Source organism: Carya illinoinensis, chromosome 1, assembly GCF_018687715.1.
Source record: "Carya illinoinensis cultivar Pawnee chromosome 1, C.illinoinensisPawnee_v1, whole genome shotgun sequence".
NCBI lineage: Eukaryota > Viridiplantae > Streptophyta > Magnoliopsida > Fagales > Juglandaceae > Carya > Carya illinoinensis.
This window is the reverse complement of record NC_056752.1, coordinates 54256227-54282212: the sequence shown is the minus strand read 5'-3', so window position 1 is coordinate 54282212 and position 25986 is coordinate 54256227. Positions and strand designations below refer to the sequence as shown.

The 25986-nt window shown below is 38.9% G+C and overlaps 1 protein-coding gene across 9 annotated transcripts; it reads right to left on the bottom strand.

Annotated features, from left to right (window-relative positions):
- Positions 1-84: 84 nt before the first annotated feature.
- LOC122288702 (exocyst complex component SEC8-like) lies at positions 85-25986 on the bottom strand. Of its 9 annotated transcripts, none has more exons than XM_043095590.1 (29): positions 25764-25985; positions 25500-25567; positions 25277-25403; positions 25020-25125; positions 24391-24603; positions 23204-23377; positions 14953-15057; positions 12995-13104; positions 12088-12261; positions 11713-11890; positions 11518-11624; positions 10578-10885; positions 10318-10475; positions 10086-10201; positions 7408-7478; positions 7126-7256; positions 6983-7032; positions 5733-5833; positions 4359-4471; positions 3996-4103; positions 3006-3203; positions 2722-2807; positions 2390-2576; positions 2184-2261; positions 1956-2057; positions 1746-1820; positions 785-880; positions 657-706; positions 85-569 (listed from the first exon to the last, which is right to left on the bottom strand). In XM_043095590.1, exons 4-29 carry the CDS (start codon positions 25059-25061, stop codon positions 482-484), a joined length of 3219 nt encoding a protein of 1072 aa, XP_042951524.1. In that variant the 5' UTR covers positions 25062-25125; positions 25277-25403; positions 25500-25567; positions 25764-25985; the 3' UTR covers positions 85-481. The 9 variants fall into 9 exon arrangements, with proteins under 9 accessions (XP_042951524.1, XP_042951523.1, XP_042951522.1 ...); XM_043095589.1 differs by having other exon boundaries at positions 25277-25371; XM_043095588.1 differs by having other exon boundaries at positions 25500-25561.

Sequence of the window (25986 nt, the reverse complement as noted above, 5' to 3'; positions counted from 1 at the left end):
AGCTGAAATGTTGAGATTATAATTATCTATGGGGAACAGGGTTTGTTTAGTTTGGAAGTACTGATAAATAGGGATCTGGAAGTCTTCTGTGAAAATTATTTTGAATGATTTACAAATAATAATACTCAGCATCGCAAATATACATCGAGTTTTCTGTTTGTTCTCAGGTTTGCTGAATTGAAACTTCGTAAAGCCCAAAAGGAAAATATAAAACGCCCAAAATTGATACTACCCATGAACAAATTACAATGACAAAAGCAACGGTATCAGTCTCACCAGAATAATATGTCACAGACTAAACCACGGTATGGCACATGCTGAGTGGTGACTTCCATGGAAGTGGCATCTACATCCGATTGCAGCATCAGCCTTTCCTAAGAAATAACAATCTCATACGCATTCGAGCAACACGCCACGTCTAGAACAAAGAACCTTACAATTTGATATGCGACAATTCAATCTAAATCCAGAACTGGAAAAGCTAATGGGATAAAATCTCTGATACACGATCCTGTGCATCAGCAGGAATATCTCTTCCTGGGACCTGGACCTTTAGAAGAGTCATGTACCTGTCAAAGTTACGTGTTATGTTATTCGCCAACTACACAATGTATTCAAACTAAGAGAAAGCACCAAGACAAGTCATATTAACTCACTCTGCATCTGTAAAAATGTTCTCATGCTCCACAATGAAGGCTAACAAGGCCTGTAAACAAGAATAGCAACACTAATCACTAGTGCCAACACAAGTTTAAACAACAAACTCTTTAAGTTCATGACTTGCCTCAAATGGCATGTTTAGAAGTTCGTAGTAAGTACGGACACGGTCCAATCTCTGTTGAACAGCTTCGCTGTTAATTGATGGGATAGCTGCCAGGGCCTGTAGTGCCAATAAACACAATGTAGCAGGCAGTATTGTATCATAAAATCAAAATAAAATCCAGCAAGCACCATTTCCACGATTGGGGGGGTTAGTCTTTAATGGATCGAAGTATATGACCACCCTAATTCTAAAGATATTTGCCATTTGCTCCCAGCTTAATGTCGACCTTTTATATAATGACACCCAAATGTACGAAGGCCAGCCCCTAACAGCCTTTGCCCTTTGCAATTGGGAGGTAAGAAACTTGTCCCATTTGTTATGCAGTTCAACTCAAAGAACCATTTTGCCATAGGGAATTGCATTGCCCATGCTTAGTCCCCTGGAGAGGATCAAATCCTAATCGTCACACAGCTAAAATATAAACAAGAATGAAAACTAGCATAAACAAGAAAGGAGAATTGTTGACACCTTCAAGTCACATGTTGGACATCAAGCCACATATTCCATTTTTTTTTTCCCAACATCAAGCACATGGAGGATGATATAACTTTACAGGTAATTCAATCATTTAGGGACAACTATATTCACTCAAAAAAGCTTCATTTCCACCTGAAAGAAAAAAAGGACAAATGAAGCCTGAGGGTAAACCTTTGAATTTGCTAGGAATGCAAATCACATTCCCTTTAGTGAATTTGCATCTGCAAGGACAAGGACGTTTTAATGAGGGATTGACAGATTGAAGGCTCAACTGAAGGATTGAGGAAAAGCTAGCTCAAGATAACGGGAGGTGAACTAAAATTACTCATTGTATGAGAGCATTTATTCTTATTTTACTGGAACAAATAAAATCTGATAAATGCTTGCTTCCATCACTCAAATCAATTTGAAGGAATGGAGACAATTTGTGTGAACAAGATTATACCTGTTCTAGTGCTATTGAATTCCGGCATATCTGTTGAACCCCAAAAAGGTTGATGGATTTCATATCAGCCAAAGCCTAATCATACATTGCAGTTTCTCGTTAGCAGTGAATGAGTGATGTAAAAATTGCTTGGGACTGCAACTTGAAATATCAACATATTGAATTCGGAAAGAACACTAAAATATAACCCAAAACCACATAGAGGCGAACCTTGATAGATGAATTTGTCGCAACACTACAAATTCCACCAAATATGTAATTCCGCTTTGGACTCGCAATAAAAGGTGCCATTGCCTCGTCCCTACGTGTTATCTATGGGTACAAAAGAGGAAAGACACCTAAGATTTATCTCCAACAGGATATGATATACACTGTGATTTCAAATGAAGAAGGCTAAGATTTCTATTGTACACATCGATAAAAGCTAAAAATACTGACCTGAGCAGTGAGTGAAATAATAAAGTCATCTGGCTCTTCAGCATCTAGGTCCTCCAAATATTCCCTATTTGTCATTTCCTGTTTAAATCGTAATGTTCAGTGAGCTTAAGTATTTTTCATTGCTCTACATTTCACTTTCAACACCTTTATCTTGTCTGTATCCCACTTGAAATAAAGGATATATAAATTACAAGATTATTACAAACCTGCATATGGAAAATCGTCTCCAACTGCATCTCCACACGTAAAACCTTAAGGCAATCTATTGCTAATTTCCTGTACTCATCAGCAAATGATGCCAGATCCCTAGTAGGTGCACTGCTTGTTCGAGTATGACGGTGCTTGGGATTATCCTCTATTTTATTGGATACCCTTGAGTTTAGTTGTCCAAGCCTACATATAGCATGAAAATTGTGTTTCATTAAGAACTTCCAGAAAGCAAAAAGATTAAAGAAAATTCCCTATTTGCCTATATGTAATCATTTTCATGCCAGTGAGGCATCATAATTTAGGACTGCGACAATATGAGAAAACTCGCCTTTCAATTGAGTCTGCAACATACTCCAATGAATCGCTAAGGGATGCTAGCAAAATGAGCTTGTTATCATCACGAATTAGATTCTCCTGCACAATAGAAAATGAAAGAACAAACATCAACACATAATCCTCATATCTATGATCATCTCTTCAAGGCAGTGAGGACCCATAATCAGCAAGATTTCACTACAAAATTTTCACAGAAGTAATCTAACAGCACTTTATTGGAGGGAAATTAATAGCCCCAAAAGGAAGAATACAAATTAGTAGTTGCAACGAAGGGACCTGCTTAATGGGCCGCAAAGCCAACAATGAATCGCTCAGTTCTAGTTCAACCTCGACACTTCCAGCACCAGAGGCATTGTTGTCAATGTTTGACTGATCAAGTTGATTTGGTAAACAAGAACTTGCTGGATCACGTCGCATCAATTTCTCAATATCGTACCTCCCAATGAGCATATAACTCTGCTTCTCAAGCACTGCCTGAAATATTATGAAAAAAGCTTTTGCTAAGAAATAAAGTTATTTTTTAACATTCCCAAATGGAGTGCTCAGTGGGTGTACTCAGGGTCCTCCTAGAAGTTAAAATTATAATGACTGGAAATGTGATTCCAGGACAAGTAATCATGGCAACATTTGCTGTGCAGCAGATACAAGCCATCTCTTCAAAAGGTTTTATTACAGAAACTAATTAAAGATCAATAACTTATGTTAATTTTCCAACATAATATAGCAGAAGTAATGAACTTGGGCAGGTGTATGGTTACTTAATTATGTATTTGTTTCCTTATGTGGTAGTGTACTTGCAGTACTGTAGAAAAAGGATAAAATGTGAATATTGAAGCAATGAAACTTACAATAAAAAATGATCTAAAGTTAAATCAAATTCATCCAATGGAACCAATCAGCTAATCACAAATACCAAATAGAAATCAGATTGGTTTAGTGATTAGATCTGGTGGTGGAACAATAAGCTTCATTGAAGGAAATTATAAAATTGCTTTGGAATCTCATATCATGAGGCAAAATTTCAAAGAAGTAAAAAACGTTTGTGCAGGAGATTTATAAAAATGAAAAAAGAAAGGATACAAATGATGGTTAATGCTAAATATTTTCATATATTACTATCTACTACAGTTAAAATCATGAGGCATAAAGCACCGAGAATTTAACTAATTATGAGCTGGCAAAAAAATCAAGGATGCAGAAGGAAAAATATAGTGGAGAAAGAAAAATATCACATAAGTCAAAAGGAGTGAAGAGAAAACTCCATGCCTCCATGTATGAAGTACGACATCTTTCATATGCACGCTCAAGGAAAGTCTGCACATACTTCACAAGGTCACCGGCAAATTTAGGCATTGCTTGAGCCCATCCAAGCACCTAGAGTAAGTTATATGAGTGTCCATTAGGCAGTTAAAATACCACAATAAATACCCTAAAAATAATTGATAGAAACTGTTTATTTTATGTTGAGTTATAGAAACCGTTAAGACATACATTCAGACTAGAGGCTCTACAGCATCCAAACCCTGTGAATCCAATCGGATTGTTTGCAAATTTTTTTTTTTTTTTTTTTTTTGGGGGGGGGGGGAGGGGGGCGCTTTCTTGTAATGTGGGAAAAACAAGTTAACTTGCCTCTTTTGCCAAGAAATCGATAGCCAAAAGCCCTTGTAAGACTGGTCTACCCTTCTCAACCAATGGAGTATAAGTAGCACCAGTATGTGCCCTCGGCCGAAATGCAGCTGGACCTATAAGATTTCACAGAAATAAGGTCACTTTTTTGTGTCAGAACAAAGACAACCAAGAGACTAATATGCACGGGTCCCAGGTACATAGGCATTATCAAACAATATCTCAATGAGTCATCCAACTATCATGTGTACTTTGAATGCGGCACAGATGTAAGTGAAAGGGAAAAAAATCTTCTTTGTATGATCAAATAATGTGAATTTGTTTCATTCCTTCCCCAAGTTCTGTGGCTCCAAATATTAAAAACAATGTGAACATGCTGTGTTGCATCATAGCCGTTTCCGGCTATAGACTATCTCCAGAAAGCATTTTTTATTACGTTTTTTAATAAGTTAAGACTTTATTGATGATTGATAGAGGTAGTGACGAGTACACGTGGCATATACACAAGAAACACCCACCAGGAATAAGAAAAAAGAGCAAAGAACCCTGAAAACTAGAAAATAGAAAAGCTAAAATGAGCAATCATCCAATGGTAAAGGGTTTTGAAAAAAGAGATCTTTAAGGTCCGCCACTGTCATAACAAAGGAAATTTATTAATGATAAAAAATAGCATCCTAACACAGGAAACTTATAAAATAGACTTTTTACTGACAGCGGAATCTCAATAAGTGAGGGGTCTATAGGTCACCTACTTCTTCAATGTTATACAGCCAGCAGAATGTAGTCTTCAGAAATTGGTTTATGTCTACATCTATGCTTTCGTTTAATCAGGAGAGAAGTGGCAGCAAAGAGTAGTGCTACATGTACGGACAACATTATACGTATTGAGTAACGGCCCATTTTATCAGTTTTTTCTTTTTTAGTTCAAATTTCGAATTTCAACTTTCAAAATCTTCACCATTTCAATAGTTGACACATCAGCACATATGGTTATATGCGTAAAGTTGTAAGTATATATAGCATTTTCCTTCGTGTATGAGTTACTTTTCCCTTTTTCAAAAAATAAATAATTTGCTTATAAAAAGAAAATGCTTTCAAGGTCAAAGTGGCAACTTGTTTCTGTATGCGGCACTCACACACGAGTGCAAGTATGAGAAGAATTAGCAGCACTTAGATGGGCCTTGGAAATTGATATCATAACCTCATAAAGCATTTTGAATAGATGAAGTTAGAGCCCTGAGATACAATGAGTTAAAAAATTTGGTGCATAGTTTCAGGAACTCAACCCACCAAAAAATAAAAGAGCCAATGCATTTTATCAGCTCTCAACCATAGAGTTAAAAAAAGACAAGAGTTAAGATAGTTCAGAGAACTTGCTTGATATAGCTTGCTGTACACTCTTTCGGTAGTCTACAAACATAGTTGGTAAAAAGTGGTCCTTCACGAAGTTTTCCACAAATGAAAGCAATCCATCATTCCTGCAGTTTTTAGAAAGTTTGGAATTCAATGCATATTGATACCAGGTGAATAAAGAGGAATCACAACACTGAATTTACAGTGTTTACTAGGGGTGGCAATTCGTGTTCACAAGTCGTGTCAAGTCATGGACACTTGACAATATGGGTCAACCTGAACATGACCCGTTAAGTTAAACGAGTCAAACCTTCAAACCCCAACACGGCCCATTTAAATAACGGGTTGTGTCGTGTCACCCGTTTTAACCCATTCAATAATTAATTAAAAATTGGTCAACACGACACGACTCATTCAACATGTTTCACGTAAATAGATTGAACTAACCCACATAACCCATTTGATATGATTAACATAATTTCACATAAAATTTAAAATCTATATTTATTAATAGCCACAGTATCTATAAAAAAAAAAATAAGACTACCTACTAACAAAAAATATTAATACTTTTCATATTTTAACCTATAATAAAATCAATATTACAATCCAAACGACGACAAATATTATGAGCATATGTCTAGAATTACAATCTCAACAATTAAAACAGAAGCGTATTGAGAAATATCAATATATATAACCCAATCATAATAAAATGTAATTTTAAAATAAGATTTAAACGAATTATTACAGGTTCACCCGTTTTGACCCAAACCCATTTTATCAAACACAAACCCGTTAATTTCATGTTGGGTTCATGAGTCGTGTCACATATTGCCACCTCCCTAGTGTTTACCCAACATTGGCTAATTATCAAAAAATGCTAGCAGACTAAAATGACATAGGTAGATAATTTAGCAGTACAAGAAAGAATAATGATATATACAAGCCCAAAATGCCTCACGCAGGCCTTTTATAAAAATAAACAAAGAAATATTATAAAAAAAAAGTGGCCCCCACCAAAAAGTGTGAAAATTTCACTTTTTCCACTTTTTTACAAAGGGCTTATGCAATGCTTGTGCATTTGGGGCTTGTCCCTAACATTACTCTATCCAATTTCAGTTAGGCAAGAAATGAGAAAACAGCATGTAACATGGAAAGAGTACAAAAAAACTTATAGGCTTCATAACTGCTTGACAGCTCATACAACATGGTGATTCTTCATATAAGATATAGAACTAAACATGGAAAGATTATAAGAGTTTTGATCTTACCCAAGCTGGGCATACTTTGTTGGCAGCATTGAAGCAACCTTATCTGTAAACTGCAGAGGACAAGTGATCAGAAAAGGCCAACTAGAGAACCCACTATGCAAATACATATTTCCCAGTGATAGCACATATGTGCAGCCAAAAACCTGAAGCACAGGTCGATATACAGATGCGGCTAGATATATGCCTTGCTCGGGTAAGACTGTTGCAGATCCATAACCTTCCTGCAATACATTCGGACCCCTCCTACTCCATCCTTGGCGAATGAGGTCAACTCCTGGTTAGGAATCAAGGATAAGATAAAGGAGATAAGTTTATGGTAATTAAGGACCCACACAAATCAATACAATCAACTAAAAATAGAAACTAAAGCCATATATGCAATGAGAAACAATCAACAAAATGCGAGCAGTGTATCTTCAGCATACCCTGGTTAGGAATAGCTATTGTAGCATCGGTGAAACGAAAAGCAAAGGTAAGACCCTCCCCAGGTCGGTCCCTGCAACCCATTAACATGAAATATACATGATTGCGTGACAAAAAGTGAGAACTGAATGTCTTCACAGAAAGTGAGAACTCAATGAAACTGATATAATTATGTTGAACAAAAGGAACCAAGAATCTAGTAAGCTACTACGAATTAAAAAATAATAACATGCAAACATACAAAAACGCTCATAGATGATAGAAGAATCAAATTTTTGAATTTCAGATGTTGGGGGACATAGGGAAAGGACACAGCAAATGGGTTAAAGTGGAAAAGGGGAAAAAACTCATATATTGGGCATACTTGTTCAATATAATCTACCAGCAGATGGCAAACACCCTATGTCTCTCTAGCTTTAATTTACAGGACTTTCTTTCTCCTCTTTCGCACATTAGGCATATTTGTTGTATACCCAGTGTAACTCGATTATGCCTTCCCAACTTTTTTTGCTCATTAATACAACTCATCTTACACATCCCAAAAATAATATATTTCCTAAACTTAGAAATAAACTAAAGTATATTTAGAAATATATAATATAACCAATTGATTGTCCTATAACTACTGTTGTACTCTAGTTCTTCCAAGTATGACTGTATCATCATATTTGTTTTGTCTCACATCAGTGTCCTGTGGTCAGTATCAATGTTTCCAAATACCACAGACAATTCATATTTTCCTTGAGGAAAGTTTTGCTGCCAAGAAGTGTCAAAATTTGGAAAGCTACTCCACCTTGTCTTTTTTTTTTTTTGATAAGTAATAAGAAATTTTATTGATAAGCATAGTCCAGGTACATTGGAAGTATACATGTGAATACACCTATTTAGGATCTAGTAACTGATACAAGGAAATCATGGAAACTGAGACCATTCAACTCCGATGGCCCACATAAATAAAGTCTTCCAAAAACACCTCCTAAACTCTTCCAGGGAGCGTTCTTGATCCTCAAAAAGTCTATCGTTTTCTTTCACTCCACCATGTCTAATGTGGATGATTTGGAGGGAAAGGAATAGATGAAGCTTAATTTTGTTTTGACCAAGTCCTTTTTTCCTTAGATCTTTGAATGATTAAATAAGTGCCTTGGTGCCAATAAACTCAAAATTATAAGTGCCTTAGTGCCAATAAACTCAAAATTATAATCAGGTTTCCTTGAATTCTTATATTTAGATTGCAATTCTTATATTTAGATTGTAACTTCGATGAACTTGTTGTAGACAACAAGTATAGTTGAAAACATCTTCTTTTTTTATAAGTAAAATTGAAATCATCTTCTTATTAATAAACTGATTCGTTACTCCTCAAAAAAAGGGTTGGGTGGGTGAATGGCTGTTACCACAACCACAACCACAACCACAAACAAACCCAACACCTGTCATTATCTGGCCATCACCAAAATGCAGCCTCCAACACCATGACCTGCTCCTCCACCTTTGACACAGTGCTGCTCCCATGCCAGAACAACCCCTCTCACCTGACTCTGGCCTCTTCTCAAAACTTCACACTACCACAAGCTCTAACCACAATTACCATCACCTCTGACCTCTCTTCCACCAGCACTATTTCAACTAGGGAAGCATGACTACCGCATCACTACCATTCCAAAAATTTCATAGGAGATCACAAGCACCATTTATAGCATCTCATTGCAGGAACCAAACAACCACCATCTCAACCATCAGATCACTATCGTAGCCATCACAACAATCATCATGTCAACTCCTTCAAATAGATGTCGCACTACTCACTGCGATTGAGGCAGGCCACTCACTTGAAACCAAATCAAGATTTAAGAAAAGTAGGGAGTTAAAGCGTCTTTCTTGGGCAATCAACTACAATGCTAAGGGAGGTAGTTCAAGTCGAGGGAAGGCTAAAAGGAGAGCATCATGAAGCCGTCCACATAGAGGGAGTTTCAGGTTGGGGTTGGGGTTGGGGAGGTGTGTTTCGTTCCCATTCGGGCTTGGTGTATTTTGGATAGATTTCTAATTTTCATGGGCTTATCAGTCATTAGGGGCTCTCTAGTATGGGCTAGGTGTTTCTTGTATACGTCCAATGACTTGTTTACTCCTATCGATATTAATATATATAATATTTTTACTTATAAAAAAATTTCAAAAAAAAAAGGGAAAAAGAAAAAAAGATTTCCACCATCACCAACAACTCCATCATCACCACCAAGGCTTCAACATCATGCCAATGACATTTCAGGCCTCAGTCTCAGGTACTAAGATATATCACTTACTTATCAAAAAATAAATATATCACGTCTCACTTGAAACAGTCATTCTCAGTTCCTCTGTATGTTAGCCATTTTTATACAAGGCACTTTTAGATACTTTCTGACATATCTTTGATACTTCATAGATAGTTTCAAGAACTAAAAACAAAAAATCTAATACTTCTTGGAGCAAATCAGATGCACCTTGAACAGTAGGATTTGGCCTCTCTCAGTGTACTTCTAAGGTTAGCTTATCATAATTAGTAGGTACTCAAGGAAGGAGAAATGTGGAGAAGTAGCATAAACTAAAACAAATAAACTGAGTTTATAAAAGTTGAAAAGTGATGCAAGGAATAGCACATGGTAGACTGTAGATATTTGAATATAAATTTAAGGGTACTTACCTCTTTTCCTTGGAAGGGGCCTTGCTTGCAAGTCTAGCTGTTTGTACGGCAGCATCTGCAGATGCGGCTTCGGGAGTTGCTCGCAGAATCTCACAAATGAGTTGTTGACATTCACTCTTTGGCACATTAAAGAATTAAAAATTAAAAGAATAAGTTGGGAAGGGATCATGCATGCTTATTACTTCTTCTTTTTTTTCTTTTTTTGTGGTTAAATAATCTTCAGATAGGTTACCTGCAAAACTGTCAAGGAAAAGCTAATGTTGTAGCCCCCGGTAATTTGAGATGCTTCAGAATCCGAGTTCCAATCTGTTGGCGTTGACCTTGGTGTGTTTGCTTCAATTTGATGAGTGGATTTTGATTCTAGAATCTCTCCAACAATGACATGATTCTCTGAACAAGTAAAATTGAGAAACTTTGTTTCAACATTAAAAGGGAAAGTAAAAGATAAGAAAGTACCTACCTATAAAAAAGATAAGAAAGTAGGCATCTCACCAAATATCCGAACAACGGTGTCCAATATTGAATCCAGAAGCTCCCTTGCAGCAGCCTGTGCTTTTCCTGTGGGAGCCATCACGGGTGACACAGGGCTCACAGCCAAAAGAGTCCCAGACAGAGATATCCCGTTCTGACGCTTATGTTTGGGAAACTGGAAGCTTTCTAATTGCCCTTTCATAAAATGAAGACCTGCAGTAGCAGTGCGGTCACCCTGTACGATGCCATACCTTGAAGTACTAACAAGTTCTGCGTGAGCTTTAATCTTGAACATGATAATCTCATGAATTGTTGGTCGCAATCTTTGGCTGTTTCAAAACAAAATAATAAAATGTCATCATAATGAACATATTGGGAAAAAAAATTGATAACGTAACATCCAAGAAGTCGAAAAGACAAATACACATGGTCAAGGTATTCAGAACTAGTTTTCTATGTATCCAGGAAAATTAAAAATCCGAGAAATTTAATCAGCAAATAAATTTGTCCCTATATTTCATGCACATTTAATACAAAGGGTTCATAAAAATAAGGGTATTGGCATTAGTAAGTCTCAAGAACTCTATTTATAATATAACTCATAGTGTGGTTGATTGTTATTTAGTTGCATATACCATGTTAATGCTTTATAAGATGGAACATTAGATACCAACAAAACATAAACATTTTTTTTTTATACGTAACCAATAAAACATAAACATAAATAGAAAAGTTTGTGAGAATACCAAGTACGAGAAATATCAAGGTCGGAACCAGATCCATTCACCGAAGTAAAGGGGGAGAAAGAAATATCCAAGAAATCCTATTTTCTAGAGTGATAAACGAAATAAACAAAAATATTTATGGGGATTCTGTCCAAAACATCTCTGGAGGAAACTAAATTCTTTCAAAACCATGCTTCAACAGAATCAAGGATAACTATGCTGGCGAGATGACAAACCATATTATAGCACCAGCAGCAGCAACTTTGCCAAGCATGCAGAGGCACTCAACCATAGTTTGCAAATATTTCACATGAAGTGGAGCATCACTCTTCTTTATTGTTTCCTGCAGACAATATAACACCCCAAACTTCAGTCTAGAATATGAGAATGGCAACACAATAAATTGAGATGTAACTAGGAGATATTCTTACAAGAAATTCATCTGGAGTGGAATTTGAAAGCCATGGTGGCATTTCACGAGGAAGGGTTTTGGCATCCTTTAGATTACCATCACCGCCATTAACCCTAGCTGATGCCATATGCCCATCTGAGGTGGCATCATCGCGTGGTTCTAGAGCACCCTCCTCATCATGGCCATCAAAAGATGAACTGAAAGCACATTCAAATGTATACTTACTGGGGTGAAGTTTGCACAAGATTATAGTATCAAACATTGCAAAACTAAAAGCATAGATTAAGAAAAAGAAGTACTTCATATGGATTAAGAAAAAGGATGTTAAGGAGTTAGGTGAAAAAAGTAGCAGCACAGATGGTTAAATAGTTTAAATAGTAACATCCAATCTTACCCTCCATCAACAGAACCCGACCTATATGATCCATCCGCATGAAAACCAATGTGGTTGTCACCTTTCAGTAACCTGGTTCTTCGAGATAGAGGTTGTGAATTATTCACAGATAATGCAACTGCCGTCGTCGTTGGCACTTCGTCATCCTTTTCATACATGCTTGAGGCAGCTGAGCTGAAGAATATAATGTTGTTTAGAAGTTAAAGATTTTATTCATAATGGAAACGTAGGCATGGCCAAGTACGTAGGAAGTATACAAGAGGAAACACCCAATTAAGAGATAAATAGATACCAGGAAATATATTCATTGAAAATTAAAAATTTAAAAAAAAAAAAGAAAAAAAAAAGCTTTTAAGAAATAGCTGACATTGTAATTCAAGAAAATTGCGGTTCTAGTGATAAAGAATTTTTTTTGTGATCAGTGTGGTCCTAATGATAAAGAATCAGACTACAAAACCTGAAAATTCCTTCCATAGAAGAAGCCTCCCATCCCAATCACCAACAAAAAAAGAAGGAAAAAATGGATAAATAAAATGATCCAATAAATGCCATCACTTTTCTTTAAAAGACCAGCAGGACCCTAAGAAAGTAGCATGCTAAGACAAGGAGGAAAACTGTAGAGCTGATATCAGCTGCTAAAATTCTGTGTGCATAAGGACTTCCCACATTCCAAAATCTTTTATTGGTGTTAAAATATATATACACATTCATCAAACGAGCTTTGAAGAACTTTTTTTTTTTTTTATAAGTAAAAAGACAGTAAAAAAGGCAAAAAAATTATGACAGGTAGATGGAGGACTACTTTTGAACAACTACCAATCGCATATGCAAACATGCCCAAATGCTAAAACGCCAACCATAAGGTACATGATGATATGAAGTTGGAGCTAAGAAGAGAAGTCAATACCTGTATTCACCTTTGTTGTACAGGTGTGCATGCAAATCCTCCAAAACTTTATAAAAAAGAACTCCTCGCAACTTCGTCAGCTCTGACCGGACATCTTGAAGAGCACCAACCTGAGCCACATAAAACTAAATAATTAAAATGCATACAAAACACTTCAAAAGTCCAATCCTTACATTTTCCACTCAATAAGGCACTTGGGTTATTAGGGGGAGCTATCACTGGGATGGGGAGGCTTTGTGGAGAGTAGTTATCGATTCTAAATTGGGGAGCATTAGAGGGGGCTGGTGTTCCAAGTTAGGGGGGCATATGGTGTGGGGTTGTCGAAAAACATTTGTTCAGGATGGGAGAGGCTTTCCAACTTTTTCAGATTTGAGGTTGGGAGGGGCCATGGTGTGTATTTTTGCATGATGTTTCCTGTGGTGCAAGGGTTATTACGTGTATCTTTCCCACTCTCTACCACTTATAAAAAAAAATTAAATAAATAAATAAAAAAGAAATTCTTTCCCACTCTCTACCGGATTGCAAGTAACAAGGAGGCTTTGGTGGCTGACTTGTTGGTTTGCTCCAATGGTGGAAGGTAGTTTTTCGAGAGTGGTTCAAGATTGGGAACTTGTAACTTTTTCTGATTTCTTCGGTTCATTGTATGTTATGACTTTTGGTAATGTTGTGGAGGACAGGATGATTTGGACTCCTGGTAGGAGTAAAAAATTCTCGGTGTGATCCTATCATAAGGCCCTTTCAGGATTTTCTAATGATCACTGCTTTCCTTGGAAGAGTATTTGGAAATGTAAAGTTCCTCCCAAAATTGCTTTCTTTGCTTGGACTGCGTCCCTTAGGAGAATCCTCACCACTAACAATTTGAGGAAATGAGATCTCATCATTATGGATCGGTGTTTCTTGTGTAAGAAAATTGGGGAATTTGCATATCATCTAATGTTACATTGTGACGTGGCTAGGTTTTTGTGGGATGAGATCTTTAACTGGATTGGTGTGGCATGGGTTATGCTTGGAAGTGTAGTGGATATTTTCAAGTTTTGAACAAGTCTTAGGGGTAATGTTTTTTTTTTTTTTTTTTGATAGGTAAGAAGTAAATTTTATTGAAGTGAAGTCTTAGGGGTAATGTTTACATCAGCGATGTGTGGAATTTGATCCCTCACTGTATTATATGGTGTTTGTGGATGGAGTGAAATGATAGGTGCTTGACCAAGAATGTTCCTTAGACAAGTTGAAGACATTCTTTTTTGACACTATTTTCTTGGGCTTCGGTCATTATTTGTAACGAGGATAGCTTTCATAATTTGCTTGTATCCATCACTAATGCTTAGTGGTTATTAGGTGTTAGGTGTATTATGTGTATATTTCCTGTGTACTTGGACTATGCCTTTTTCTATTAATAAGGTTTTACTTTTACTTTAAAAAAAAAAAGTAATAGAGTAGCATCAACATGAACAAACAAAACTAAGTATTTGGAAGCATTAAAAACTTCAAAGCCCTAGATATTTCTCTCGGTGATTGAATTTAAAGACGGGACTAAGATGAGAGTTTTCAGTAGCTGTGTGAATAATGGGAGAGAATGCAATCCTTGTGGTCAAGAAAGTGTTGCCAGATCTTGTAAACATCAAAGCAGCTTGCAGTAAAATCATTAAAAAAAATCCGAAAGGTAGAGTGAGTTACGAGAAGATAAATAAAATACTGGATTATAAGTATAGTATTGACCTTAAACCCTTGAGTAGTGAGCTGATGACTTTAGGCTTAATTGAAACTTGAAAGACACAATGACTATACTTATTTAGATCACCAGACGTCAGATCCGGTATTTAGATGTAAGTTAAGAAAAATAAAAGTTCCACAAACCCAACCCCCCCCCCCCCAAAAAAAGAAATATATAAATAAATAAAATAAACGATTCAATGATCTTACAGAAGTGGGATTACAGGAAAAAAGGTTAGAAAACATACAGTTTGAAGCCCCTCTCGCTCGAGCATCAGTGTTGACTGAACATGCAACTGAACTGCAGCATAAAACTGCTTGTCGGCAATTAGCTTTTCAATACAAGTTGGAACCTGAGCCAAAGTTTCAAGTACAGAACATAGAAATTTTTCAGAATCACCAAAACTGTGAAATCCAGAAAAATTAAAGGAGAATAATTGTAGTGCTAGTTTATAAATGACGAAGTCATGGTACAAGTACTTTTTTTCCATTTTCTAAAAAAAGGTTGGAGCAACTGAGTAAAGGCACATCATAGCATGCAAAAATGTGTGCATACCAATACATCTACTTATATCTTATCAAAAAACATCTACTTATATATGCATGTCTACATCTAGATATGAATAAGAAAGGCAACTATAACTCAAATGCAAAAAGATCCAAGCACAAAGGTGTACGCATAGCATTTTAAAGCGTGGGATGGAAATTAGGTGATTGAAAATTTATAAGAATATGGTATTATCTGAAAGCTGGAAATAGGTATACATAAATTTAGAGGGAAAATTCCACTAAAAAGGGTATTGGATAGCTTTCTCTCCGTACACATGTAACCACTCACGGTGGTGAGGGTGTCACGGCGAGGTTGTTTTTGTTTTCTGGTGTAGTCTTTACAGTTTCTGGAGGGTGCAATGGTATCACGTGAAGTTGTTGTTGAGTCCAAGTTGTTTATCCTCACAAAGGAAGGAGTTAATATTCGTTTTTCTGAACTTGGATGGAAGGAGAGGTACGACTTGCTGGTGGGCAGAAATACAACCCTGTGGATAGTAAAAATATTGGAGGATTGCCTTAAGGGGGGAAAGAAGGAGGTGTATTCGGTAATCAAAGAGGGTTTTCGCAGTTTTGTTGCTCAACGGTGTTCGAATAGGCGTGGGCGTTATTTGTCCATTGCCGAATACGGAAAGGATGGAAGAACACGGTTGCTCTGTTTTCCAGAAGGTGAAGATGGATGGGGATGGAGGAAAATGAGAAACCTGGCTACCGAGATGGTTCAGATAAATGGGATTGGGTCTGGAACAGGGGGAGGAGGGCAGAGGTATAAAGTGGAAAGGGATTCAAACATGGTGGCCAGAACCTCAAGGAGCTTCTCATGGCGGGAAGGGCGCAGAGGGGGCCTGTTAGAGGTGCAGGTCACGTCGCTGGGGGGGAACGTTGAGCCCCACGCCATTTTCGAAACGTAGAGGGTGGCAGGCTAGTTGGACAGGAGACGTGGGTGTCCAGCAAAAGACTGTTGGAGCTACAAGGGCAATTGAGGAAGCTGCAGAAAGAAATGGAGGAAGTCAGAGTATTTGTCGGGCTGGTTATGGAAAAAAGGAGGGAGAAGGGATGATGGCTGAATGGGGACTGATACGGTGGCGTTTCAGAGGGATGGGTTTATTGAAAGAAATGAGGCTGGGCCTCTCGTTGGGCTGGAAGCCGTGGGCCTGAAGATGGGCATGGGGCTTAGTAGCCCCTTAGCTGTACACGAAAACAAGGCCTCCACGAGTGGAGGGCCTTGTTTCGGGCCTGGGCCCCCTCATCCCAGGTCCTCTTCTGAAGACCCAAACCCGGGTAATCCGGGTTTTTCCAACCCGGTCTCCTGCGACGCCTCTGAGGACCTGTTGTCTTCACCGCGGAAGCAGTCGGCGTGATAGGACCCCATGAAGAGAAGGACCAACCTAGCCCACCCATGGGCTCATGCATGCCATGGGTCAACTTGGCCCATGCCAACTATGTTATTGCTTATTGTTTATTTTAATTTAATTATTTATTTTTCAAGTGACCTATTGGGAGTTTCCAAGTTGTAATCCTTATAAATAGGACCCTTAGTCTTTGCATTTACATCTTTTGGCAAATTCCCTAGAGGAGGATTATTTTGTTTAGGAGATCAACAATCGGTACTAGGCACTTTGGTTTTTTGGGTGCAATTCGTGAATCCCAAAGAGAGGATCATACCTTGCAATTCGTGAATAGGTGTGATTCATTTATCTTGTTCTTGCAACTTGGTACAATTCGTGAATCCAAGTTGTTGTTATCCTTGTTTTTATCAAGTTACCAATTCATGAGATTTATTTCAACTATTGTGCAATCCGTGAATCATTAGTTGATTTGTTACCTTTTGTTCATTCAAGTTCTTAAGCATTTTATTTTGTTCTTGAGTGTTCATCATTCTGTTCTTGGTGTTCATTCTTCATTTGCCTCATTTGATCCATCCAAGCACTTAGTGCCACTCATTATAGTGTTTGCCCTAGTCCACCCCCAATGCTCCATAAGTAAACTCATTCCTTATAGGAGCCTTGACTTCCTCCAATTCCAATCCCTTAATTTAAGGAATTGATAATCCTCTTCAATCTCTTAAATCCCTCGTCCCCTAATTTAAGGAATTGTCAATCATCTTCAATTCCTTAAATCTCTCATCCCTTAAATCTCTCAAGTCCACTTTGACTTGAGAATTCCTACCACTTAGGAATCCTCCCAAAACCCTATCCTCCATCCACTCAAATCACTCAATCTCTCAAACCACCCGATCCCTAAAATCACTCCATTTCTAGAATTCCTCAAGTCAAGAAAAACCCTCTCCACTTTCCAAAACCGAAACCCTTTCTTTCCTTGATAGATTCCTACAACTTAAGAATTCTCCCTCAATCATCTCCATCTTTTCAAATCCTATCAAAGATTCTCATCATTTTACCTTATCCAAATCCTACCTTCCTTATTTTACCTTAGCCAATTCCTAAAGTTAAGGAGCAATCTATCTTACACTCCAACCATAATCCATCACTTCCCAATTTCGTAATCCCCCTTAGCCACAACCCAAAATCCTAGCTACACTTTACCATACCCACCCTAAGTATCATCCAAGTGGCCCCAACATCAAGGGCAACCATCAAGTCATTCCACCTTGCATTAAATACACCGAATCAACACTTAGCCCATCCAATTCTACCATATCCGCTATCATTCTTTCACTTAAACACTACCCTTTGTTGAAGACCAAGCAAGTTGACAAGATCAATCAGTCAACAACATCACCAAGGCGAGCTCATGGTCCTTAGTGTTAGGGACAAGACCGAGGTCCCTAACATTAATAGAACAAAATAAAATGCTTAAGAACTTGAATGAACAAAATGTAACAAATCAACTAATGATTCACAGATTGCACAATAGTTGAAATAAACCTCATGAATTGGTAACTTGATAAAAACAAGGATAACAACAACTTGGATTCACGAATTGTACCAAGTTGCAAGAACAAGATAAATGAATCACACCTATTCACGAATTGCAAGGTATGATCCTCTCTTTGGGATTCACGAATTGCACCCAAAAAGCCCAAGTGCCTAGCACCGATTGTTAATCTCCTAAACAAAATAATCCTCCTCTAGGGAATTTGCCAAAAGATGTAAATGCAAAGACTAATGGTCCTATTTATAAGGATTACAACTTGGAAACCCCCATAGGTCCCTTGAAAAATAAATAATTAAATTAAAATAAACAAGCAATAACATAGTTGGCATGGGCCAAGTTGACCCATGGCATGCATGAGCCCATGGGTGGGCTAGGTTGGCCCTTCTCTTCATGGGGTCCTATCACGGCAGCAACGGTCACGGCGACGACACAGACCTCGCTGACGGTGGTGCTGGAGACCGCCAAAAAGTTCCCGGCGGCCTTGTGTGATAAAATGACGCCGCCAAGTGTAGCAACGGGCCCGAGACTACATCGGGATGGGTCCTCTCCGGCGCAGGGAGGACAGAGGAGCCCGATAGGCTCAAATCCACTGGTTTTGGCTTCGGTGGAGGCCTCTATCACACCAACGGAGGCAGCGGTTGAAGAGGAGGAGACTTCAGAGGAGGTAGAGCTTTCGGTGGAGGAAGAGGAGGAAGAACTCACCTTCCCTGACGTGTGTGGACAATTGGGGTTGGGTGATCTACCAGTAGAAGGAGATTTTCTGGGTTTGCAAATCAGTAGGGTGGAGGAACCGGTGCCGTTGAACTTTCGCCTACTAGCGCAACCAATTATTTCAGATTGGGTCTTCTATAAGGTGAAGGAAATACAAAAATTAGTGGGGATTGAAAGTGAAGGATATGAGGAGCAATTCATGGCTTTATTTACAGCAATCGAAGCGGGTCACGATCAAAAAACTAAAGGCGAATCGAAGAAGCATAGGGAACTTAAAAGATTAAATTGGTCGATGAACACTGAGAGCAGCGCTAGTAGGGGAAGGGTGAAAGGGAAGGGGCTGTCTATTCCTCAATGAAGCCTAAAATTGTGTCTTGGAATGTCCGCGGGCTAAACGAGGCAAATAAGCGGCTACAGGTTAGGAATCTACTTCGGGAGTGGAAGGCGGATATTGTGTGTTTACAAGAGACCAAGCTGAAAATGATTGATAGGAAAATTGTGAGGAGCCTATGGAGGGGTAGTCATGTGGATTGGTCATTCTTGGCATCAAATGGGGCATCCGGAGGGGTTGTGGTAATGTGGGATAGACGGGTGGTAGAGAAAGTGGAGAAGTGCATTGGGCAGTATGTCGTAGCATGCTCTTTTAAGTGTGTTTCCGATAATTTCTCATGGGCTTTTGCAGGTGTTTATGGCCCCAATCTAGACCAGTCAAGAAAACTTTTGTGGGAGGAACTATCAGGGATTCATTCCTGGTGGGGACTTCCATGGTGTATAGGGGGAGACTTCAATGTGGTGAGATTCACAAGTGAAGTTTCGGGTACTAGAAGATTGAGACCAGGCATGGAGGAATTCTCGAAGTTTATTTTTGATGTGAACTTGGTGGACTTGCCACTCGCTGGGGCATTGCGACTTGGTCAAATAATCAGTCATGGTCCAGATTGGACAGGTTCTTAATTTCTCCAGAATGGGAAAGCCACTTCCCGAATGTCTGGCAAAAACGTTTGCCCCGTATTGGATCCGACCATTGGCCTATTCTGATCGACTGCGGAGGAGTTCATAATGGTGGTCGGCCGCTTAAATTTGAGAATATGTGGTTAAAATCGGAAGGGTTCGTGGAGAGGGTCAAACAGTGGTGGTCTTCTTATCATTTCCATGGTACTCCTAGTTTCATTTTTGCAGGTAAATTGAAAGCCCTAAAAAGAGATCTAAAAGAATGGAACTTAGAGTCTTTTGGCAACGTAGAAGTAAACAGGAAAGCCAAGATGTTGGAACTACAAGAGATTGAGAGGCTGCAAGAAGTACAACCACTCACTCAGGAAGAACAAGACAGGAGATCAGAGTTGGTCACTGAGATTGAGAGACTGATTCTGTTAGAAGAGATGTCTTGGCGGCAAAAGTCCAGGGCACTGTGGTTGCGGGAAGGAGATCGAAACACAAGTTTCTTCCACAGAATTGCAAATTCACATAGGAGAAACAACAATATTGAGAAGCTGATAGTGGACGGTGCGGAGTGTAGTGATGAGCAGGTACTTCACAATCATGTAGTCGATTTTTATGAGAACCTACTGACAGAGCAGGAGGGTTGGCGGCCTCCCCTAAATGGGATGGAATTTGACACTATTGGGTCAAATGACGTCTCTCGGTTGGAAAGGGAGTTCGAGGAGTTAGAGGTTTTTAAGGTAGTGAGTAAGATGGCCAGGGAAGCACAAGTTTCTTCCACAGAATTGCAAATTCACATAGGAGAAACAACAATATTGAGAAGCTGATAGTGGACGGTGCGGAGTGTAGTGATGAGCAGGTACTTCACAATCATGTAGTCGATTTTTATGAGAACCTACTGACTGAGCAGGAGGGTTGGCGGCCTCCAATAAATGGGATGGAATTTGACACTATTGGGTCAAATGACGTCTCTCGGTTGGAAAGGGAGTTCAAGGAGTTAAGAGGTTTTTAAGGTAGTGAGTAAGATGGCCAGGGATAAAGCACCAGGACCGGATGGTTTCTCCATGGACTTCTTCGAAGATTGTTGGGATGTATTAAAGGAGGACTTTATGAAGGTTTTTCAGGAGTTTTACATGGCTGGAAAATTTGAGAAAAGTCTAAACACCACTTTTATAGCACTGATACCCAAGAAGGTGGGGGCAATAGATTTGAAGGAGTTCCGGCCTATTAGTCTAGTGAATGGGTTGTATAAGATAATCTCGAAAGTACTTGCAAACAGAATGAGTGAGGTTATGGGACAGCTTATTACTAAACCCCAAAATGCCTTCGTGAAGGGCAGACAGATCTTGGATGCGGTACTAATTGCCAATGAATGCCTTGATAGCAAGTTGAAAGACAGAAAGTCAGGGATCATGTGCAAGTTAGACATGGAAAAGGCCTATGATCATGTTAATTGGGATTTTCTTCTACATTTGCTAAGGAGATGTGGTTTTGGGGAACGGTGGAGGGCGTGGATACACTGGTGTATATCTACGATAAAGTATGCTGTGTTGCTAAATGGAGTTCCAATAGGCTTCTTCCAGAGTTCTCGTGGATTGTGACAAGGGGATCCTTTGTCACCTTTTCTGTTCGTGATAGTTATGGAGGCTCTAAGTAGGATGCTCTCGGTTATGGTTGAAAATGGACTCTTAAAAGGGATTCCGATTGGCAACATGGACAGGGAAACTATTATCATCTCTCACCTCCTGTTTGCAGATGATACACTTATACTATGTGAAGCCGAGCAAAATCAGATGCAAGTGTTAAAGATTTTACTCTTTTGCTTCGAGGCCGTCTCCGGGTTAAAGGTGAATTGGGAAAAATCAGAGTTGGTGCCCATAGGGGAAGTTTCTAATATTCATCACCTAGCGAGAACGATGTGGTGTAAGATATCTTCTTTCCCTATGACTTATTTGGGACTTCCTTTAGCGAGTGCCTCGAGGGCGTCTGCGGTGTGGGATTCAGTTATCGAAAAAATAGAGCGAAGATTGGCGGGGTGGAAGAGGTTGTACTTGTCAAAAGGTGGAAGGACTACATTGATAAAGAGTACACTCTTTAACTTACCTACCTACTTTTTATCTCTTTCCCAATGCCAGCAAGTGTGGCGGTTCGTATTGAGAAGCTCCAACGAGATTTCTTATGGGGGGGCTTGGGAGAGGAGTTCAAATTCCACTTGGTTAAGTGGGAGCAGGTGTGTCGTCATATATCTGGGGGAGGCTTGGGGGTTCGAAACCTAAGGATGTTCAACCGAGCGCTATTAGGCAAATGGCTTTGGAGATTTGCCAATGAACATGATTCTCTATGGAAACTGGTGGTTGCGAAGAATTATGGCGGTCTATGGGGGGAGTGGTGCACTAGAGAAGTAAGGAGAGCTTATGGTGTGGGGTTATGGAAACATATAAGAAGAGGATGGGGGGTCTTTAATCGACATGTAAACCTTCGTGTGGACATGGGTTCAAGAATTAAATTCTGGAGAGATGTATGGTGTGCTAGTAGGGCCTTGAAAGACTTGTACCCTCCTCTATTCCAGTTGGCTAGAGATAAGGAGGCTTCAGTGGCAGAAGTCGTGGAGTTAGAGGGGGGTCAGATTCTTTGGAACATTAATTTTAGTAGGGCTGCACAAGACTGGGAACTAAGTATATTTGAGGACTTCTACAGCCTCATATACTCCATAAGACCCAATAGCCAGCAAGAGGATGTGTTGAGGTGGTCTCTAACAGACAAAGGTATTTTTTCTGTTCGCTCTTTCTATAAGACCCTCACCCAGGAGCCCACCTCTCCTTGTCCCTGGAGAAAAATCTGGAGAAATAAGGCTCCTCCTAAAGTATCATTCTTTGTGTGGACTGCATCCTTGGGAAAGATACTTACTACAGAGAATTTGAGGAAAAGAAGGATCATTATCGCGGACTGGTGTTGCATGTGCAGAAGAGGGGGAGAGTCGGTCGACCATCTCCTTCTACACTGCGATACGGTAAGGGTCCTTTGGAATGAGGTATTCTCACGACTGGATATGGCTTAGGTTATGCCTAAAACTATGGAGGCGGCACTGGCTAGCTGGTCAAATATAAGGGGCAGAAAACCAATTAAAGCTATCTGGAAGATGATCCCTCTATGCTTCATGTGGTGTATATGGCAGGAGCGAAATGAGAGGACCTTTGAGGACCAAGAAAGATCAGTAGAGGAGCTTAAACTTTTATTTTTCAGAACACTTTGTAACTGGGCTATTGCTGTGGATTTTGATGGCATGGTCATGCATGATTTTCTTGTCTCTAATGCGCCTACCTAGTTAGGACGTTAGAGTTGTAATACTGGCTTTGCCATTGATCAATAAATTTGTTTATTTATTAAAAAAAGGTATAGACAAACCTTGGCTATGCTCTCAATTTGATCCAAGAGGGAAATTATGTGACGCAACGTTACTGACCGATACCATAACTGATGCAATTGCTTATTGCGGGCACTAAGACGCTTCTTTGCCTCAGCTAAATCAGCCTTTAAGACACCTATACTTTCTGTGGATTCACTGAACAACCTCAGGATCTGCCAAAAGATAAGCAATTAGATGAATAACTATTCAGGATGCAAATGCAAATCTAAATTTTATCCTTCCCCAAGGTGCCAAAGGAATGCGGGATTAAAAATAATCAATTTTGAAAGGCTCCATCACAATAGAGAAATGATATTTGCATCATGAAATGCGCAAGTGTCACGCAATCCTTTTGAAAAAAGTGAGTAAAAATACATGACCCACATGGAGAAAAAAAAAAAAAAAAAAACTAATTTTTTAATATTTAACTCCATTCTTTTTCAAAACAATTGAGCAACATTTGCGTACTCTACGACTGTGTAGCATTACTCATCACAATAAATTGAAATAATAATTTACCATGCCGATTAAATTAGGTTAACAAAATATTCAGAAACCACTAGAAGAAATAAAATGTGATACCCATATGATAAGGATAAGAATAGGTGGTGCATGAGATCCCACATTGCTTGAGAATGAAAAGTTTTTGCTCTTTATAAGGTTCTAATAAGGCTCCAATTGTTTCATTGACTAGCCCTTTTAGAGTATAGGCCATGTAGTTTGGACCTTTCATTGAGGAGTTACAAATGATATAAGAGTCTATCCCGACTATAAATGTGGGGTTTGAGCCGTGCCACCTACGATGGACTGGTCTAACAAGGACGTCGGAAATTTAAGAAGGGGAGATTGTGATACTCCATTTGATAAGGATAAGGGTAGGTGGTAAATGAGATCCCAAATTGCTTGAGAATAAAAAGTTCTTGCTCATATAAGGTTCCAATAGGACTCCAATTTTATCATTGGCTAGTCCTTTTTTAGTATAGGTCATATGGTTTAGACTTTCCATTGGAGCGTTACATAAAATTAGATAATACTCCTGAATTATCTATTTGTTCATCACATGAAATCCACAATATGAACAGAAACAGCATCACAAAAAACATGCACAAACACATAGGCAACATGAAGAAGAACAACAAGAAAAGCGAGCACAAATAACAGTCAAAGAGAAAAGCTGTTTGGAAACCTGGGAATAATTTTGAATCGCTTTATTGAAGCCACCATGATAAGCATGCACTACTTCATCCACGACCTCCTCAATCACGTCACTTTGCCCCTTCAAAAACTCAATCTCACCGTCACGATCTTTCGATGTCAAAATATGGACAACATGAGGTAATGAATCAAAGCGTGCTGCAGCCCAACTCTCATCTATTCTAGCAAGCTCTTCCCTCAGATACTGCATTTTACCATAACAGAAAACAGGGACAATGAGAAGAAGAAACAAGCAAATATGCACAGCACAGCTTATATAAATAAGGTTCAACATCACACTTGGTCAGACAGTATCCATCACATGATCCCCGCATTTCAAAAGAGGACTGCCATGCCATTTGCTACAGCTGTTAAAACGGGACTACTATGCACCATAATCATAGGGATAGTATTAAGTTAAATCAAAACTAAAATTATGTATGTGAAACGTTCTCCTCTTGACATTAGCGTTCCCAAAATCAATGTTCTCCATAAAAAAGGTTACAGCAATAATCATTTTAATTATTTACTACGTAAGAACAAAGTTCACTCGAGTAATTTAATATAGAAGTGTGCTGTATGTTCCTGATAAAAACGTTAAACAAAGCAAGTTGAACTTACTGATTTTGCAGGAGACACGGGCAAACCATCAAAGATCCCCATCTTAAGTCTTGTGCCTCGACAGATGCCGTATAAATGAAGCACAACTCAATTCATCCTGGCAAAGCTTTAATCCCGGGAGGAAGGATGTTAGACTTTCATACACTTTTTAAGAAAGATGATTATAACATCAATACGCGAAGTTTGTTGCCCTGGTACACCTGAAGCGCTCAAGAGAGACAACTGAAAACTAGAGTATTGCACATAGAAGCACAAACCTGAAGCAACCGATAAAGCTACGATTGCGGCTGTATATGTTCGTGTGCGTATACAAGTGTACGTTTGAAGTTCCGGTCAAATGAGCTCAACACGGCTGTGTGAAAAATTTGAGTTGAATTTTTTTCACTGTAGAGATTAAATGCTACAGGGAGAACAATACATTTTCCTGTCCTGTCTTTTCTCAAATGTAACCGAACTGAGTGTACAAATTGAGAGAAGTACCTCCAGATCTAGTGGGGATAGAACCGAAAACGGATCGGTTCGGTTCCGCGCAATCTTGACGCCTAGAACTTCAAAAGATTAATAGGGCCAGTAGCAAGAGAAAAATTTAGAAATAAAATCTCAAGGATACTGAATTTTATGTTTCGATTGCGAGATTAATTGACTGAGTTTCAGATTTTTTCGGTTCGTATATAGACTTAATAAATAAATAAATAAAGCGAGAGAGATAGCTGGGACCATGAGCCTGGTGGGGTTTCCGATTACCTATGGATGGGGGGATTCCGGAGAGGGAGGTGTAGCGAAGGCTGAGCTCGGGGGATGGATCGCTTTTGCTGATCGAACGGAGAAGAAGAAAGTGGAAACCCCGTGGGCCGTGGCTGGAGCTCTCGGCGTAAGCGGCTGACGCACTTTTGTATTTTTTTATTTTCTGGGCAATGTACCTTTCTTGTTTTCTATTTCATCTTTTCTCTTCCTTTCCCAGAAACAT